Genomic DNA, 16,451 nt, shown 5'->3' with positions numbered 1-16,451 from the left:
ACCTTTTGGCTGTGAGGAAGAAGAGAAGTGAAGGTACGTGCCTGTAGGAGAGCAACCCAGACTCAGAAATGTGGGATGTGCTGCTGATCAGCCCTTTGCAGAGGGCGCATCTGTTAGTTGCTTTCATGGAGAGACATGTGCCCGCTTCCTCCTGGCTCAACCCTTCGGCCACACGTGCACTGGCCAAACTAGGAGCTGACGCACCTTCCCCATGCTCTTCCACTGACTCTCGTGAAGCTCTGCTCTGCCTTTCTGTAGGCCCATTCCCAAGCCAGGGTAATGTGACTTCTGCCTGGAAACCTCTGTCAGAGGAAGCACTACCCCGTAGCACAAGTCTTCCTTGCCTTTCTCCCCCAGGCAGGTTTGCTGTAGGTTGCTCCCATCGGATACAGCACCCGCAGCCGCTGCTTGGCCACCCGCTGGGACGGGCAGCAGCTCCCGGGCAGCTCACAGGGGAAAATTGATGCTGCTGCAGCAGCAAATCTTGCGATTTGGTGCTACAGGCATTTTAACTCCATTACTGTGCATTTATAGGGGTTTTTCTTAACACACTAATTAACCAACAGTTTGAATTGATGGCGATATTCTGAGCTCTATTACAAGCGGGCGATTGTAACTCAACATCCCAGCTGGCCCTGTGGCACAAAGGAGGGATTTGAAAGGGCTGCTCTGTGCACAGCACGTTTGGCAAAGGCCCCTTCATCCCACCGCTGGATCGAATGTCCTGATAAAGAGATGGAGCTGAGTGAGCTTGTTTCACTCCGAGGAATGGCGTTAGGAGCCGGCGACCCTGGGATCTGGTTCTGATTTGCCGTGAGACATCAGGCTCCTTACCTGCAAGCCGGGGAAAATGATACCTCTTTTGCAGGGGCCTTGCAGGGCTCAGCTAAGGTTAGGAGTGGAGATGGAATAGCTGTGACATTTTATTGTTATCATTAACGATGTAGAGTGAAGCCAGGGCATCTCTGTGAATAATCACTGCAGTTCGCCTTTTGAGATTTGGCTGCGTTATTTTTCCCCCTCCTCTCCCCTCTGCTAATCAGAGCAAAGCTTGACTTTGTAGGAGGAGGGCTCAGAAACCAACATTTCTCAGTGTCTGAAGAAAAAGCGGAGTGTTTCCTGGTGTAATTAGGTCCAGGCTCTCAGGAAATGAAGGCCGTCTAGTTGATAAGTGTTTAGTAATGATTACCAAGCTATGGCTGGGGAAAGCGAGCAAAGTGTTTTTATTTCAGAAGCAGCAAATCCAGCTGAGACTTGTGGTGTGTGTCATGTATGGTGGCAATTGTCCAAGTGGTATGTGGCCTCACTCGCTGAAGCACGAGCCAAATTCATCCTGGTGTAACTCCACCAGAGACACTGGAGCTGCACCAAGAGCCTGAGCAGCAGTGGACAATGTCTGTAACATGGCCCTGGGCTGTGTTGGAGGTGTCATTTTGGAGACGGGTGTTATTCTTTTCTCAAAGCCAGTAATTCCTCTCTCAAATTAGTAACAGTCCTCATCAAAGCTTGGGGAGCTGGAGTAGGGTAAGAGTCACATTTGCAAGGGTAGAATTACATCCTCCCCAATGAAACACCCGTTTCTTCGGTAGTGCTGGATAAACTGAAGATGGAAGAGCATGGGTTCTTTGGAGTGCTTTCATTCGGTGTGTCAACCTCAGCTGTAGCAGTCAGAAGCTCTTAAGAAAGAGGACCTCTCCTCCAGAATTGTCAGGGTCAGACTTTGCTAAGAACACGTCTGGCAGTCGCTACGCTGTGAAATCCACACAGTCCATCTCATGTCAGCGTAGTCATCCTGCCCATCAAGAAAGCACCCTTGAGAACTGATGTGCCCTTAGTGTCCTGGATGAGAGGGTGGGTTGCAGGCCCCCTCCCCTGCCCTGTTTCGTCTGCCTTCATTTCAGAAGATGCGTTTTTGTGGGAAAATCCATCTCTGTTTTACTCAGATGGGTTTGAGTTTTAGTGTAACGAATGTTGGAGGAACCTGAGGAAGTTTGCAGTGCTGCTGCAATGGCTCTTGCCTTCCAGGTATGTAAACGTGTGTGTAGGTGTATTTGCAGCAACCCCCATGTCTTCTGACATAGCCCAGCAGTGGGTCTTTCTCAGCCACACATCTACTCTGGTGGAAATAATATACTGATGCCTTAAAATCTCCCAAATCCTTTATTTATTGCAGCTTGTATAAATGTGTTCCAGAAAGGATTACACAGCTCCCCGGAGGATAGGTCCATCGGTGGCTTTTAAGCACAGTGGTCCAGAGGCAAATCCTGATTCAGGAAGCCTGTAAACTGCTGCTTTCACTGACGATACCCCGTGTGTGAGGGTCACAGTGTACCTGCCACGTCTTTACGCTCTGCCCACAAATGTCCACCCCTGGCCACTGCTGGGGTAAGGTTCCTGGGAGACATGAACCTTTGGCCTGGACTAGCTTGGCAGCCCATGCAGGTAGTGGCCCTTGCGAGACCTTTCCTTTGCTTTGCAGACCGACTGAGATTATATTACAGAACTACGGATATATTTTTCACTTCCCTCTCTTTCTCTACAAGCATTGCTTCCTTGCAGAAAGTAAATGCGATGCCTCGATGCTGGCCCAGTAGTCGTGAATCTATCAGATCAGCATAGAAGTTTCTTTTCAAAGATGGCAGTTTTCTCCAAAGTCACCTAAGTTCAGTCAGTTCCCCTCCTGGTCAACAGAGCCTGCCCCTGATTTGTAGATCGTCTTTACTCTTTGTAAACTGCTTGTTGATTTGGAAGGGTTATCTAATGATTTACTTAATTGTCTGCGGTGCCCTAGTGTCCATCACCATCACGATGGTTTCCAAGCATTCTGCAGTTGCAAGTCATCATCCATGGCTTTATGACTGGAGCCCTGGAAAAGGTATTCCAGAAACATTGTGTCTAAAAAAGCATGGTAATTAAAAACAGTTCCTTGAAGACTGTCAAGGATTTTGTGTGAGGGGACAATGCATAGATATGGTATGAGCCTGTTTTCTCCTTGGGAATTAAGGTTTGTTTGCTTCTCCCTTTGCTGTCCCGCCATGGCTCGGGGCAGAGAGAGATAACAACCTCTTTCTCAGATAGCACAGTCCTGTTTGCAGCCCACCCTCAGGGCTACACACTCTGCTTTTCAAACAAACATTCTGATGTTTGTTAATAAAATAAACTGACCATAATCACAGTTGGGGTCAGTCAGTACCTTCTGTGGGAGATGACCTTTCTATTGCTCAGGGAAAAGGTAGGGAGAGGCAGCCTTCAGGCTTGGGACAGGGTTTAGATAAGCCATTTGACAAAATTCTATTTACAACAGAAAAGGCCTGCAAAAGGGAGTATCATTTTATCACCAGATCAGTGTGGCTTCCTGGCTCCAGGATGGTCATGAGTAATCCACGCGTCCTCTCAGAAAGGGGAAGGGCACGCGTAGCTGTTTGGATGATGTTGAGTAACAGCAGACAAGCACGTATATTTTCACAGGAAACTTTGGCTCCCAAAGGACATTCAACAGCTCATCATGTCTGACTCTTTTAAAAGGTGCTGAGCCATTGCTAAACCCTGGAAAGGGAGGAAAGTTTCTGCTGTCAGAATTTTTCTGTTTGTCTCGGATTTTTCTGTTGTGTTTTTCTTAAGTGTTTTAGTAATTATTTCTCTAGAGATATCAACGCGGAGACAGCTTGGTCAGGAGTCTGCCCCAGTGCCTGATGTTATCAACCAGTGCAGTTGCAATGTCCAAGGTGGCGGGATGCTAGAGCAAATTCACATCTAAACTGTAAAGCTGCTGTTCTATGGGTCTCAGAGAAGAAGATACATAAAAGCAGGAAAAACACAGAATCTGGAAAACAGAGAATATGTGACAGTTCTGCTAATTTTGGATCCAGTCTCCGACTTGGGTTGCTGCATTCTTGCAAGCAAGAAATGCCATTGAAATTTTCCAGACAGAACTACTGACGTCCAGAAGTTTGCTGGAATAAGCTGCTTTGCCTTATTCTTGCAGGCACATGGATGGCATCAGCCTGTCACACCCAGCCCCCAGGTTATTCACCTTTGCTTGTGTATTTGTTAACCAATTCAGTCACAAGAGTATAGCTCTCATCCCCTCATTGGGAGAGGAGGTTGTGTGTTGCTGTTGTTTTAATGAAATTCTTATCTGATGGGAAGTCTTTTGATAGAGACGTGCTGCGGTGTGCTTTGGCCTTCATCCTTCTTGGAATAAACACTGTTAAGTTTGTTTCTGTGCTGATGACTCTGTGTTGTGGGTTATACTTGTGTTGGGATCTTAAACACCGTAAGACTATCTGCAATAGCACCGTCCAGCTATCCTCTCCCAAGCATCCCCCATTCCATCTCTGTGTCATCACTTCAGTTCTTTCATCACAGATGAGTTTGCTTTGTTTCTGGCCCAAATCAAATGCCTTTGGGTCCCTGAGGTTGGAAGAACTTGTGGAAATACAGCATATTGTTAAATTCCCGAGGCATCTCTGCTGCTCAAGAGGGTGCCGTGTCCACTTCTTCCTGTGACTCACACTTGCGTGATGCACCCCCCCGGTCCTTTTAACTGCCTGACAAGTTTGGTTTGCTCTGTTTTCCCCTAAAAGCATGTGATCAGTTTTAGCCTTGATCAGATTGAAGCATTCCAGCCTTGACCTTCCTCACTTCACGGGCAAAGAGCTCCCTCGCTCCTTGCCGGCAGGGTTAGCAAGACTCACCTCTCTCTTCCCAGGTATTTTGGAGACTCTCTGCAGGGGACCACCTGCCTCTCTGTCTGTTATCAGCCAATATATCAGATGCAAACTCATTGTTTGTCTAACAGGTTGTGGCCCACGGGACCCTTGCTGGTGGTCCATGAGAAGGGGATAGTCACGTACTGCTTGTTACCATCTGCTTGATTTCATTAGCTTAAAACACACGGGCTAATCTTTGACTGATACTTTCCCAGGTGTGCAACAAGTGGAGCTGCCACAGGGGTGCTATAACAGAAGGAAAGACATGAGGAAAACCTCCACTCTGGAAAGTCTGGCTGGCTCTGGAAAGTCCGGCTGGCTTTATACCCCCTACCTTTTAGTATCTGGCACTGCTCATTGCCATTAGTCTGTAAGCATATTGCTTCTCCCATGCCACTCATCTCTAATTACCTGTCCAAAGAAAACTCCGGGGTGTAGGAGCCTCATGGGTAACCATCTGCACAGATTCCTGAGGGCTGAATACATCCCGCCTCTTCCAACGAAAATTGTAAGGGAAGATCTTACTTAGCCTTCAAATTATGCTAGTATCCTTAAAAATAGAGAAGGAGCCCATTTCTAAGCCAGACACGGCTTTCGGAGGAGCTGCTCAGAGCCCTCCCGTGGCCCAGGGTTCAGGGTGTTTTGCACCCCTGATTGCGGCGTGGACATTGTGTGTTGGCAGCATGGTTGTGTGTTGGCAGCTGGAGGGAGGGGGACAAGTGGCCAGCTATCTGCTGATGGCACTTTTTTGGGTACAGAATAGTGTGCTGAAATCCATGTACTGCCAGTTCCTGACTGTGCTCTCGGCTGTTGTGTACTGGCACAGAGGGAAGAATCCCTTTTACAAGGGGTTTCTTGCCCAAGCTTAAAAAAACAGTCCTAGGGGTTTTGTGTTTTTTGCCAGAATAGTCCACATTGCATATTCTAGGAGTTTTTCCTTGTTGAAAGTGTTGTTTCACACACGACTTAGCTGTCATTAGACTATGTTAGTGTTCACACAGGACAAAATCTGGCTTAAAGTGTTTTTTCCCAATCAGTCAGAGTGAAGGTTCAGTAAACACAAACATATTTCCCACTGCTTGCTCCGCAGATGAATCCTATGATGTCTCAATGTGTTCGAGATTTATGTGGGAAGGGTCTTCCCTGCTGGGAAGCGGTTTTGCAAGTCACTTGCTGTGAGTAATGCCCTGCCCCTTGTGTGGTATTTGTTACCACCATGTGTGCACTGAAGCACAGCCAGAAATGTGTGAAAATCTTCATTCTTACCTGCCTGGGAACAGTTTAAGAGGAGCATGTCAGAGGGGGAAGGAAGGAAGGAAGGAAGGAAGGAAGGAAGGAAGGAAGGGTCTCAGTCTAATTTGGTTTTTCTTCTTTTCAGGCAGGGGGATGCAATCAGTCTGCTTGGCACGTACATGTGTGCCCTTACTTAAAATACTGCCAGCATGGCCCAAGTGAGAGTTTCGTTAGGAAATCTGATTTCTGTCTTGGTTAATTGAAAGAATTTGTTCCATGAACAATATTGAAGTGTTTTGTTCAGTTTAGTTTTAAATTTCCAAGTATCTGCCACTTTCTGGAGACTAATTCAACGTCTAGTCAGCTTTTTTGACCATGTACCTACCAATCTGCATATGTTTGTGTACTGAAAAATTGGTAGTTGGAATAACAAAAAACCCCAAATGCTTCCTAGGTTTCCTTTCTCATGGGAAGTTTTCCCTGTGCCACTTGTCCAAATTTCGTCTGTTTTGGATTTGGGTCTACCAGAGCGACTGGTGAGCAGCAGCACACAGCGAGGCGCGCTGGGGTGGTCTGAGAGGAACCTCTGAAGCACACTGGAGATTGTCTGCATTTTGAAAATGGAGAAGACCTCTGAAAAGATGGATGTGGAGCCTCTGGGAAGGCATCACTACTGGCCCCCTTCACACTGGTAGCAAGGACTGGGGAACAACCTTATTTATCTTGAGTTGGAAGCCAAGGAACTGGTAGACTCTGGAGAGCAGGGCATGGTGTGTTAATGAACTTTAAGGCTTCTTCATATCTTTGTCACTTGGTACCTATTCCCTGCACTTGGCTGAGACCCCTTTCTGCCATATGCTTGCCTTGCTGTCCGATTTTAGTGTTTCTGAGGGGTCAGTGGGTGCGATAGTGTGTTGCAGACAGTTCAAGCACCTTTCTGTGAATGCGCAGTCCCATCAGCAGAGGGAAAAATTCCAGATTAACTTCTCCGGAGAATTTCTCCCTTCCCTATTTGCAATAATAAAATAGTTGAGTCGAGGTCACATGCTATTTATAGCCATCTCACTGCTACTTGCTTCTACTCGCCCAGGCAGTAAGCTCTGCATAGACACAACGAGATTAATCCTTCATGACACCGAACCTTTTATTTCTCTTGTTATCGGTGCTTACCGACTCCAGAGCCTCCCTCCTCTGCAGAGCCCAGTGCACTAAGCCTTTGATACAACACACCAGCAGCGGAGCCATGAAAAAAGTTTAAAAAAACAATATCTGTGCAGCAAACCAGGAGCTGTCTGAAGGTTTGAAACTTTGGTTTCTAGGTCAGATGAATGGTTTGAAATTTTTTTCTCACAAGCTCCATGCCAGGCTCATGCATTCAGCAATCAACGGAGGTTATGTGCAGGTAGGTCCAGTCTTGTCACGGCAAGAAACACTGGGGTTTCGAGGGATCTCACACATTTTCCAGTGTATAAGCCTTACTTCTCTTCCCCTCCTGAAAAAGAAATTTTAGTTCAAACAATATCTTATGTGCTGAAGATATCTTAATATAGAAAGAGGTTGGATTATGGCAGTCACACAGAATGGACGACAGTTGCCAATATCTGATGCGTTCAATGAAATGGGAACTCATCATCAACAGCAGTCTGAGGTCTTGGTTATATCGTTCCCTGTGACCCCTTGTTTCAGGCAGTCAGAATTGATATTGCTTGGTCTACATTCTCTCTGAAATCCTCTGACTTTTCCACCTCTTTTATCTTTGTTTCCGCCTTGAAAACTGCAGGGTGAGGTGGGAGCACACACACACCTGTAGATGTTCTGGCTATAGCTGCTTCCCCCCATGAATTGCACTATGTCGGTGTTCAACATACGCAAAGTGATGGTGGTACAGTGCAAGACCGGACTGTAAAGCTGTGCGATGCTCGTTTCACAGACCTGGCACGACGCCTGTTCAACTTCGTTATCTCCACTGCCGAGCACCAGAGAGCAAACTTTAAGGACTGCAAGTTTAGGGTCATTGTAGCTAAACCCATGGTTCTCTTGTGTGGCGTATCCCCTAGGGCAGGGGCTAGGGGTTTATACAAGCTGGCTGAGCATCTTGGCATGAGAGAGGCTTTGGTCAGAACTTATTTGTCTGCAAATAGCGATGGCTAGTGTGAATTCAGAGCATGTGCCTGCAAGTGGAGCTGAGCCAGTCTGAGCTGATTTTGAGTGGGCATTAGCGATGTGGTGAATCCTCTGTTTTTCTCTTTGAGGGACTCAGCAGCTGAAGCGATGATAAAATCAAATAGCAAGTTAGACATATTCTGGCGAGGCAGTTTATTTCCTAACCATGGCAGGTTGGGATAGTGGCCTTATAGGTACAAATTAGATTGCTCAGCATGGGGTTTTCTGGCTGATATGTAGTTTGAGAGGTACAAGACTGGCGATGAACTATTAATGGACTGTTAACGTTATATTACATTTTTCATCATGCATCCCATGAAAGCTCCATAAAGGATTTTCTCAAATGGTATCAATGAGAATTGGCATCGATTGTATAGTGATGCTCAAGATGCTTGCTCAAGATCCTTTCTCCAGCCTGTGTTTGGTCCTGTCTAATGCTCTGGTTAAAACAGCCTTTCTAATCCAATCCTGCCACTACTGCAGGTTGGAAGTCGCAGTTCCATTGAAGTCCAGGCCAGCACTGTCCCAGATGGGAATGAAGCTGGGCATTTGCAATTTGCTGAAATTCTGAGGTTTTGCTGCTTAAAATAATTTTCCTGTTTTTACGTGAAATGAAACACTCCGACAGTTCAAATGAGGAAAAAAAATATTTTTCAGCGTCAAAACCCAGAAGCACTTAAATGTTGTGTTCTCCCTTTCTTGGGTCCAGTCACTGGCATGGTGAGATCAAAAGCGACAGAGTGTTCCCAGGGCTCTCTCAGTGCTGGTGTTCTGGCTTCATGTGGCCGGATGAAATACACAGGGTTTGGTACAAAGCGGCAGTGATAGTCCAGCAATCTCATTCCAGCAGGGTGAACAAGCAGACCTTAAAGCACATACTAAGGTTGTGATTCTACAGTTGTCATTTTTTCCTTGCTGATTTTTCATTGTGATCGTTGTACAAAGATCAAAATCCCCTTGTGTTACATTCTTGCATATGCTTATGGTCCCTGAGTTGCTTGCCATCTAAATAAACAAAATTATTACCCTGTGGGAGAAATGCTATTATTTTTATTGTTATTCGTTTAAAACAATGGAAAATCAGGCATAAAGAAAACAAAATGGTATTTTCCGATGGCTGCGACAGGGCCAGGAACTGAATCCAGGTGTCCTGAGTCCCAGCCCGGACCTTTAAGCACCAAAATATCCCGCTCCTTTTGAATTCGGAGTGTTTTGGCAAAAGTTTCCCTAGAGTGTTTCATAATTAATGTCAGTGCTAGTCTCTGAACGTGTCTTACCAGATAGGAATTTGCTTTTATATACACGCATCCACTTAAAAACTCCCCAAAACTTAGCAGCTGTTGGCTTCTTTGTGTTACTTGAATGTTTCTAGCGCAAATATGGGACATGATAAATTGAAAAGTGTTGAGTTGAAATGTTCTGCTTTGAGTCCACTTAGCAAAATCCAAAGGTCATCTCTGCTATGAAGAGACAGCAGTGTGAGCCTTGTTTCAAGGGTGGAAAAGGGATTTTCTGTTCTGTCTAGAAATCAGACTCTTCCTATCTCACAGGGGTGGATTTAATCCAGGAAGAACTAAGCCCATCCTAGGATCTGTGACAGTTTTTGACAGCTTTCTGAAAAGGAGCTAGAACCAAAGTGAAAAAGAACATCCCACCACAGACTATTGCAGCTTGCGTCTCGTGGGACCAGTTCCCTGGCTGAGATGCATTTTGTCCTTTTTAAGTCTGCGTAGGCAGGATGCTGTCTGTGAATAGAAATCTGCGGTGCGGTGTGGTGTGGAAGAATGCAATTCTCCTGAGCAACTCAAATAGCAGTCCTCTGGATCAGGTCAGCAGCTCATGTGTCTCCAACAAACCTTTTGCCCCATCTCAACCTCTCTAATTACCAGCTGCAGCAGCAGTCCCATCTACACTCAGCATGACCTGAAAATTCCCATCGTGAGATGCTCTGGTCAGTCCTTTATCCCGTATCAGATGCTGCCCAGCTGCAATGAGCTTTTCCAGGATGGGATTATGTTGAGACAAGCATTTTCATGGGATGTATGTTTCTGAATAGGAATGTGTCTCTTTTTAAAAAACATAATATTTCTACACTGAAGGGATTTGGGAATTTTTTTGTGCTGTCCTGGATAAAAAATTCTTACAGTCATTTTGCCCGGCTGCTGGGAAGCCAAGGGGTTATGCTGGAGAGTGTCGTCCTTAGGAAAACTCCAGGCGAAGGACTGGAATAGATCTTGTTTTTGCAGTAAAAGCTGGCTTCCCTACATACGTTGTCAGCACAGAGCTAATCTTGAAAAACTTCTGAAGTTTACACAAGGCAAATTTTTTGCGTTTCTGTGAGCACTGCAGGACAGCAGTGCTTTGGTGTTCAAAGGGCAGCTCTGGGGAGCGGGCCGAGATGCCGTCTGACCGGAGCTTTCATCTTCCTTTCAGAGGTATTCATGCGTGCTTCTTTGGACAGCTCTGCCCTGGCCTTTCTGGGAACTGGACAAGCAACTTTGGCTGTGCTGGAGCAGCAGAGGGGGGTTAGGAGAGCGCCCGCCTGGCGTGGGTCTGGCCCGTGGCCATGGCTGGGCTTCTCCAAAAGGTCTTCATGTATCCGGGCACCTGCTTTCAAAATGTCTCCATGGCCCAGTGAGCAATGTGAGAGTGTGTCTGGAATGGCTCGTTTGATATAAAAGTGCCAATTTGACAAATCCCTGGGTAGATTTGGGTGTCTGCTCCCATTCAGTGTCTCCCTATCAGAATCACCCAGGCATCCCTGACAAGCTCAGCCAGTGATTCCCAACAGCCGTGATGTCTCCAGTTGCCACCAGTTTGACTCACGGTAGCCCCCTTGTTTGCTCTGCAGACTGTGTTTGCGCTCGTCCTAATCTAAATAGCCCAGATGAAAGCGCTGGGTGCTTCTCTGAGGGATTTGCTGCGTGCCTGTCCTGCTGTGCTCTGCATCTTCCCCGCTTCCCTTGCCTTTAAGGTGGGCTCCCATTCACCGTTATGCATGCATCTATCTATCTATCTATCTATCTATCTATCTATCTATCTATCTATCTATCTATCTATCTATCTATCTACCTACCTACCTACCTACCTACCTACCTACCTACCTATCTATCTACCTACCTATCTATCTATCTATCTATCTCCATTCTTTAAAGCAAAAATTGTTTTCAGCAGCTTGCTGCACTTTCTAATTCCACCTCGTTTTGAGGAAAAGCCAAAGGAAACCTGGTACGGTAATTTTTTAATGTTTGCCACTTGAAAAAGGTGTTTGAGAGTGGAGATTCAAAGGGCATCAGCTGCTTCCTTCGCAGCCAAAACGCGCTCCCTCCACGCCACCCTGAGAGAAGGTTACCTTACAAAGATAATGCATGTCTTGACCCCGTATTTTCCCGAGCCTTGCCAAACTTTACGTGCAGTAGGAAAGGAGGCATCATTCTGCCAGGTAAAGAACCGAGGTATTTTTTTACTGCTGGCAGAAAGCTCCCCTTTCCAAATAGGAGCAGATTTGCCGAGTGATGTGGCGTTGGCTCAGTGCTTCCAGGTGAACTCTCCTTGTCCAGATGAATTGAAACAGTTGCTCTTGCCCCAGTCCAGCTACTCCTGCTCAGAGCAGCGTTTGACATAAAAAAGGAATTTTTGCCATGCTGTTGCTGCAGCCAAGTGCCCTGAGCAAATCCTTTGCATTTTTTTCATCGCAAAGCTTTCACAAGCTGCCTGTGCAAAATTGCCATAGGATATACATACGCAGGGGCATCCCTTGAGGGCATCCATGATTTCACCTGGATGTCAATCCTACTTGGTTCAACAGGAGTTCATGTGTTATTGGATGGGTATTTCGATTTTAAAGGTGGTTGCAAACACTTTGGCGGAGGTAAGAAGCCACCCGGTGATGAGGTGGCTGCTCAGGCAATTGACAGTTCTGGCACATCTCTGAAAATAATCATAAGTCAAAGATGAAACTAGTTGTTATATGCCTGGCTGGTGATGAGTGTTTGTATGCCCTCTCTGAGCCCCCATGAAATGCAACGTACTAGGTAGTTCCTAAGGGCTCACTGAAAGAGGTTTAGGGTGTTTCTCAAGGCTTGGCTGAAAGGCAAGCTATAGTTGATGCTCATTAAGTGTATGCAAGTATTAATCCAGTGTTAAGGCATGTCAAGGAAGCCACCACTGTCTCCTGGGGACGAGCAGGGTCTTGAGGGCAGCCATGGCCTCACCTTACCTCACATGGGCTCTCTGCCCTGCTTCAGGTGTAGGGTGACAGGTTGTGCAGCTCATGCTTCTCTGCAGGTCTCTTTTGCATTTCTTGTTTTGCTGGTCGAGTTGTCTGGTGGGAAAATGTGCAGGTTTCTGCAGGTGAGCTGTCGTACCATGACGGCAGCATAGCATAGACGTGCCTGAGCTCACTGGCTCCGGTGCCTCAGGAGGAGCCTAGCAGCGGTGGCACAGGATTTGGTTTGGGTTTTGCTATCAAGGAGAGCACTTGGACGGAGTCTTGCCAGGGCTAGCATTAGCTTGGTCCTGGCTAACAAGCTTGGGTGAGCCTGTTCAGATTGCAGATGTATGCCAGGGGCCTGACTCTGCACCTTGCTGGTGCTCACTGGTGTTGGCTTTCTTCGAGGAGCAAGTGCATTAGCCATGGAAGTGGCCTCTCTCCTGCTAGGTCATGCAGGTGTTTTACCTGAACATCTGTACTGCTCCCTCAGATCCCGGCAGCCACTGTGGATGTGTTTAGCATTTCTGTTTGTTTACAAGGCTTTCTCCAGGGTGAAACTAATGTCTGGTCTCGGTTCTGAATCTCTAAATCCAAAGTAACTTGATATACCAAGATAAATTCCTCTTTATATCCCTGGCACTACCAGCAGAGTCTGGCTTTTTGCAGCTATAGGCAGCCGAGCTTAAAAAATGGTCCCAGGTCCCCATTTACAATCAGAAGCCCCTCAGCCTGGATGTAGCTCAGCCTCCAAGGCTTGTAGAGAGAGCAGCCTCAGCAGCTGCTTTCCCCTCATCTCTCCCTCTCATATCTCATGAGAACATCCCTCCACCTGAGACTGTGCAGGGGGTTGGAGCAGCTGAGTTCAAAGGATGTGCAGCTGGAAATTAGGCTGTACCCCATTGTTGATACACCATGTTGCAGACAGATAAGCGACCTGTCTGGCTCTCGGGAACTCTAGTTCTTCCAATTTCCCTTGTGCTGGCCTTTGCTTTCATTTCAGCTGTTTTCTTTAACTTCTGCGTTCAGGTTTTCCTTGGTTATCCCATCATTTCCCAGTCCAGTGGTGTCAAAGAGTGCAGCATAAATGCCTGTGATCACTGTCCTACATCACCAACTCACTCGTTCTTTCTTATCTTGTTACAGCTGAACAAGCTGGAGGAGGCAGCAAATGCAGCTCACACCTTCTTCATGGCAAACCCTGAGCACATGGAGATACAGCAGGACATTGAGAACTACAAGACCACAGCAGGGAAGGTTGACTTGATTGACCGGGAGGCCAGGCAGCACATGGTGAGTCTGAGCTAAAGAGAAGCCCAGGTTAAGCGTCAGGCATCTGGAGAGAAGAGATTTAGGAGGCCAAGAGAGCATCATCTATGAATGAGGAGATACTTGCTGAGGTCTGTATTACAATACAGCAAAACTAGCTCTCCCTTTCAGTGCTCTCCTTAAAGGCAAGCCAGCTCCTGCTTTTTCAAGGCATTCTCTACTGTTTGTTTGATGGCTACGTCCCCACCCTGGTCCCTCTCTTCAGGGAACTCTGGAGTCATTCATGGCTGTGGACCGGCATCAGCAGGCAGCTTTGATGAGTGCTCTGTGGGCACTGACAGATCTTGGCTTATGCGTGTTCCTTTTGAGCTGGGTTCTCCCACCTGGGCAGGTTACATGCACACAAGTGGCTGTGCTGGTGAGGGTGCAGGGTGGCAGGGAGGACAGTGACAGCTTTTTCCACTTCCCCAAAGCAAAAGCCCAACACAAATGCCAGGACCACCCCTAACTTTCTGATTTCGCAAGACACAAGGAAGATGGAGTGGCTGTTTGGTGTAATTAATGGAGGTGCTCGTTAGAGGCCATCCTGAGACAGATCTGCCTGGGTCAAGAGCAGTCTTTTCCCTTGACATTCAGTGCAGTTGTTGGGTAGGAGGGTAATAACAAAGAAAAGGAATGGTTTTTCACATAATGGATAATCCAGCAGTGGCACTAAGGATTTCCTAAGTACGGAGGAGTTCAACAGAGCATTTAGGCAGGTTTACGAGGTTCCACTGGTCCAAAAGTCCATTGATGGTTAAACATGGTTTGTTACAAACACTTACATCTGGTAGGTACATGGTAGACCATTCTGTCGCTGCCCGCTTTTACATTCTTAATAGAAGCACCTGCAGTTGGCAAGGGCAGGATGCTGTGGTCCGAGCAGCGTAGCCCACTCACGGTCTTGTCTTCTGCCTAATTACTTTGCAGGAGGACTACAGTGCTGGAGTAAGGCACTATGACAAGGAGGAGTACGAGCTGGCCATTGACTTCTTGGAGCGTGCACTGAAAGGGTATTACTCTGAGGATGAAGATTGCCAGCTCATGTGCGAGGGACCGCAGAGATTTGAGGAGCACGAGTACCTGGAGTATAAGGCTGGCCTCTATGAAGCTATTGCAGGTGAGATCTTCTGGCATCTTTAGGGTTCTCACCCTTTGCTCTGTAATGTTGTTAATTATTGAGTTTGGGCCTTTGGCTGGATTTGGTGAGATGTCTTCCCTTCTATCACTGCTGCTGGTGGGGCACTTGGAAGGCCAGAAAATGCAAATCCAGAGGACAGGGAGACAGAACATCTGGTTTTGGTCCTGAATAGAAGCTGAGCTAGCAGAATTGCATTTCCAGATGTGAAGAGCATTTGCAGCTTTCCATTAGAGATGAAAGTATAGGTGCTTTAACATAAACTGCCTCAGTTTCCCTTTGTACACAGTCTCATATACCTCACTGGAATCTCGACATTGCTGGCCTCTGTTTATATTTTCTCTGTTTTTCAGTGCATATAAAAAAGCAGCAAAGTCCTCTTGGCCATGCTCCAGACAGCCAGGAAAGTTGCCAAAAAGGCTCAGAACATAGATTTCCTCCCCATCCAAAAAGGATGGATTTGTCATTAGCAGAGGCCCACCTAATTATGATCTTGACTGAAATCTCTGGAGAGAATTGAACATTGCTATGTAATCTTCAGATTTGCATGTGTGGCTCTGAGCCAGAGGGGATTAAAATGGTTCATTCTCAGTAGAAATGAGATTACATTTAATTAGTCGTAAGGGAAAGAAGAGCAATAAATTAAGGTTTGTTTGGTGACAGAAATCTTATTTATCTGCTCATGGTCTTGGAGTTGCATCAAGCTCTTGGAGTTTTGCTTCTTGTGTGGAAAATACTTCACTCAGATGCAGATTGTTTTTTGTTTTTGCATAATTCTGTTTATATCAAGACAGGAAATCTAATTGAAATGACCAAGACGAGAAACCACCAACATACCGGATGGGAAGCTGCCTTTGTTGGATTTATTTATCCATGGAAAAAGCATGAGAAGTGTTGTAAGGGCTGACTTGATACCAGTGTAACTGTCAGCTGATCATGCCTGCTTTTAAAACCCTGACCAGGACACCAAGGGCCATATCAAGCCCTCCAAGAGACCAGCATTCAGTACCAAAGAAAACCCACCTTCCTTCTCACTGAAAGCTGCTGCTCGTCAAGAAGGTTTTGGTCTCTCTTAAATTATTTCCATGCTGTGCAAGTTGAGTGCAGCCCCAGTGAGCAGAGAAGATGTTTCTGTGCCGAACCATGCACAGTGTGGTCATGGTGTGGTGGTCCTCAACCCAGCACGTCAACTGGGAGTGAGAAGAAGATGGTTTCTGCAGGTGCTGTGGCTTGGCTTGGGCAGATATGCCTGGAAATAACAACTCCAAACCCCAGGGCCATTCAGGCACCCAAAGAAACAGGGAAGCGAGGGCATGTGGAGGGAGATAAAATATGTAACGCAACTGCTTTGCTACAGGGAACTAAGTGGTTCCTTACAGGACAACATAATCCAGAATTTACTCTGGGTCCAGGGCGCCCAGCCCCAGATGTTTCAGCAGGGAGCGGGAATACTAATACGCGAAGAAAAGAGAGTTGAAGTTGCTTCAAAACTCGTTTCTCTTTTCAATCCCAAGCAGCCTTGCTGTGCTGCTGCGTGGGGTCGAAACACTCTCACCTCTCCACCCCAGGGACAGATGCATTTCAGGGAATCGATTCCAGTCTATATAGCCTGTTTCTAGGGCACCTTGACAGTACCAAGAAAAAGCAGTGCTTCTCAGTGATGGATTATTCCAGGTCTAGGATGCTT

The 16,451-nt window shown here is 46.7% G+C and overlaps 1 protein-coding gene across 3 annotated transcripts in view; it reads left to right on the top strand.

The window, feature by feature from the left end:
- The window catches only part of P3H2 (prolyl 3-hydroxylase 2), a 74,366-nt gene that overhangs the window by 43,817 nt on the left and 14,098 nt on the right, over positions 1-16,451 (top strand). For all 3 annotated transcript variants that reach the window (XM_063338805.1, XM_063338806.1, XM_063338807.1), the window contains exons 2-3: positions 13,465-13,611; positions 14,557-14,746. In XM_063338805.1, coding sequence (XP_063194875.1) covers positions 13,465-13,611; positions 14,557-14,746 — 337 coding nt within the window. The remainder of the gene's footprint in view (positions 1-13,464; positions 13,612-14,556; positions 14,747-16,451) is intronic.

The sequence above is a fragment of the Chroicocephalus ridibundus genome, chromosome 6 (genome assembly GCF_963924245.1).
Source record: "Chroicocephalus ridibundus chromosome 6, bChrRid1.1, whole genome shotgun sequence".
Taxonomy (NCBI): domain Eukaryota; kingdom Metazoa; phylum Chordata; class Aves; order Charadriiformes; family Laridae; genus Chroicocephalus; species Chroicocephalus ridibundus.
Note: the sequence above shows the minus strand (reverse complement) of the source record. Positions and strands in the feature narration are given on the sequence as shown.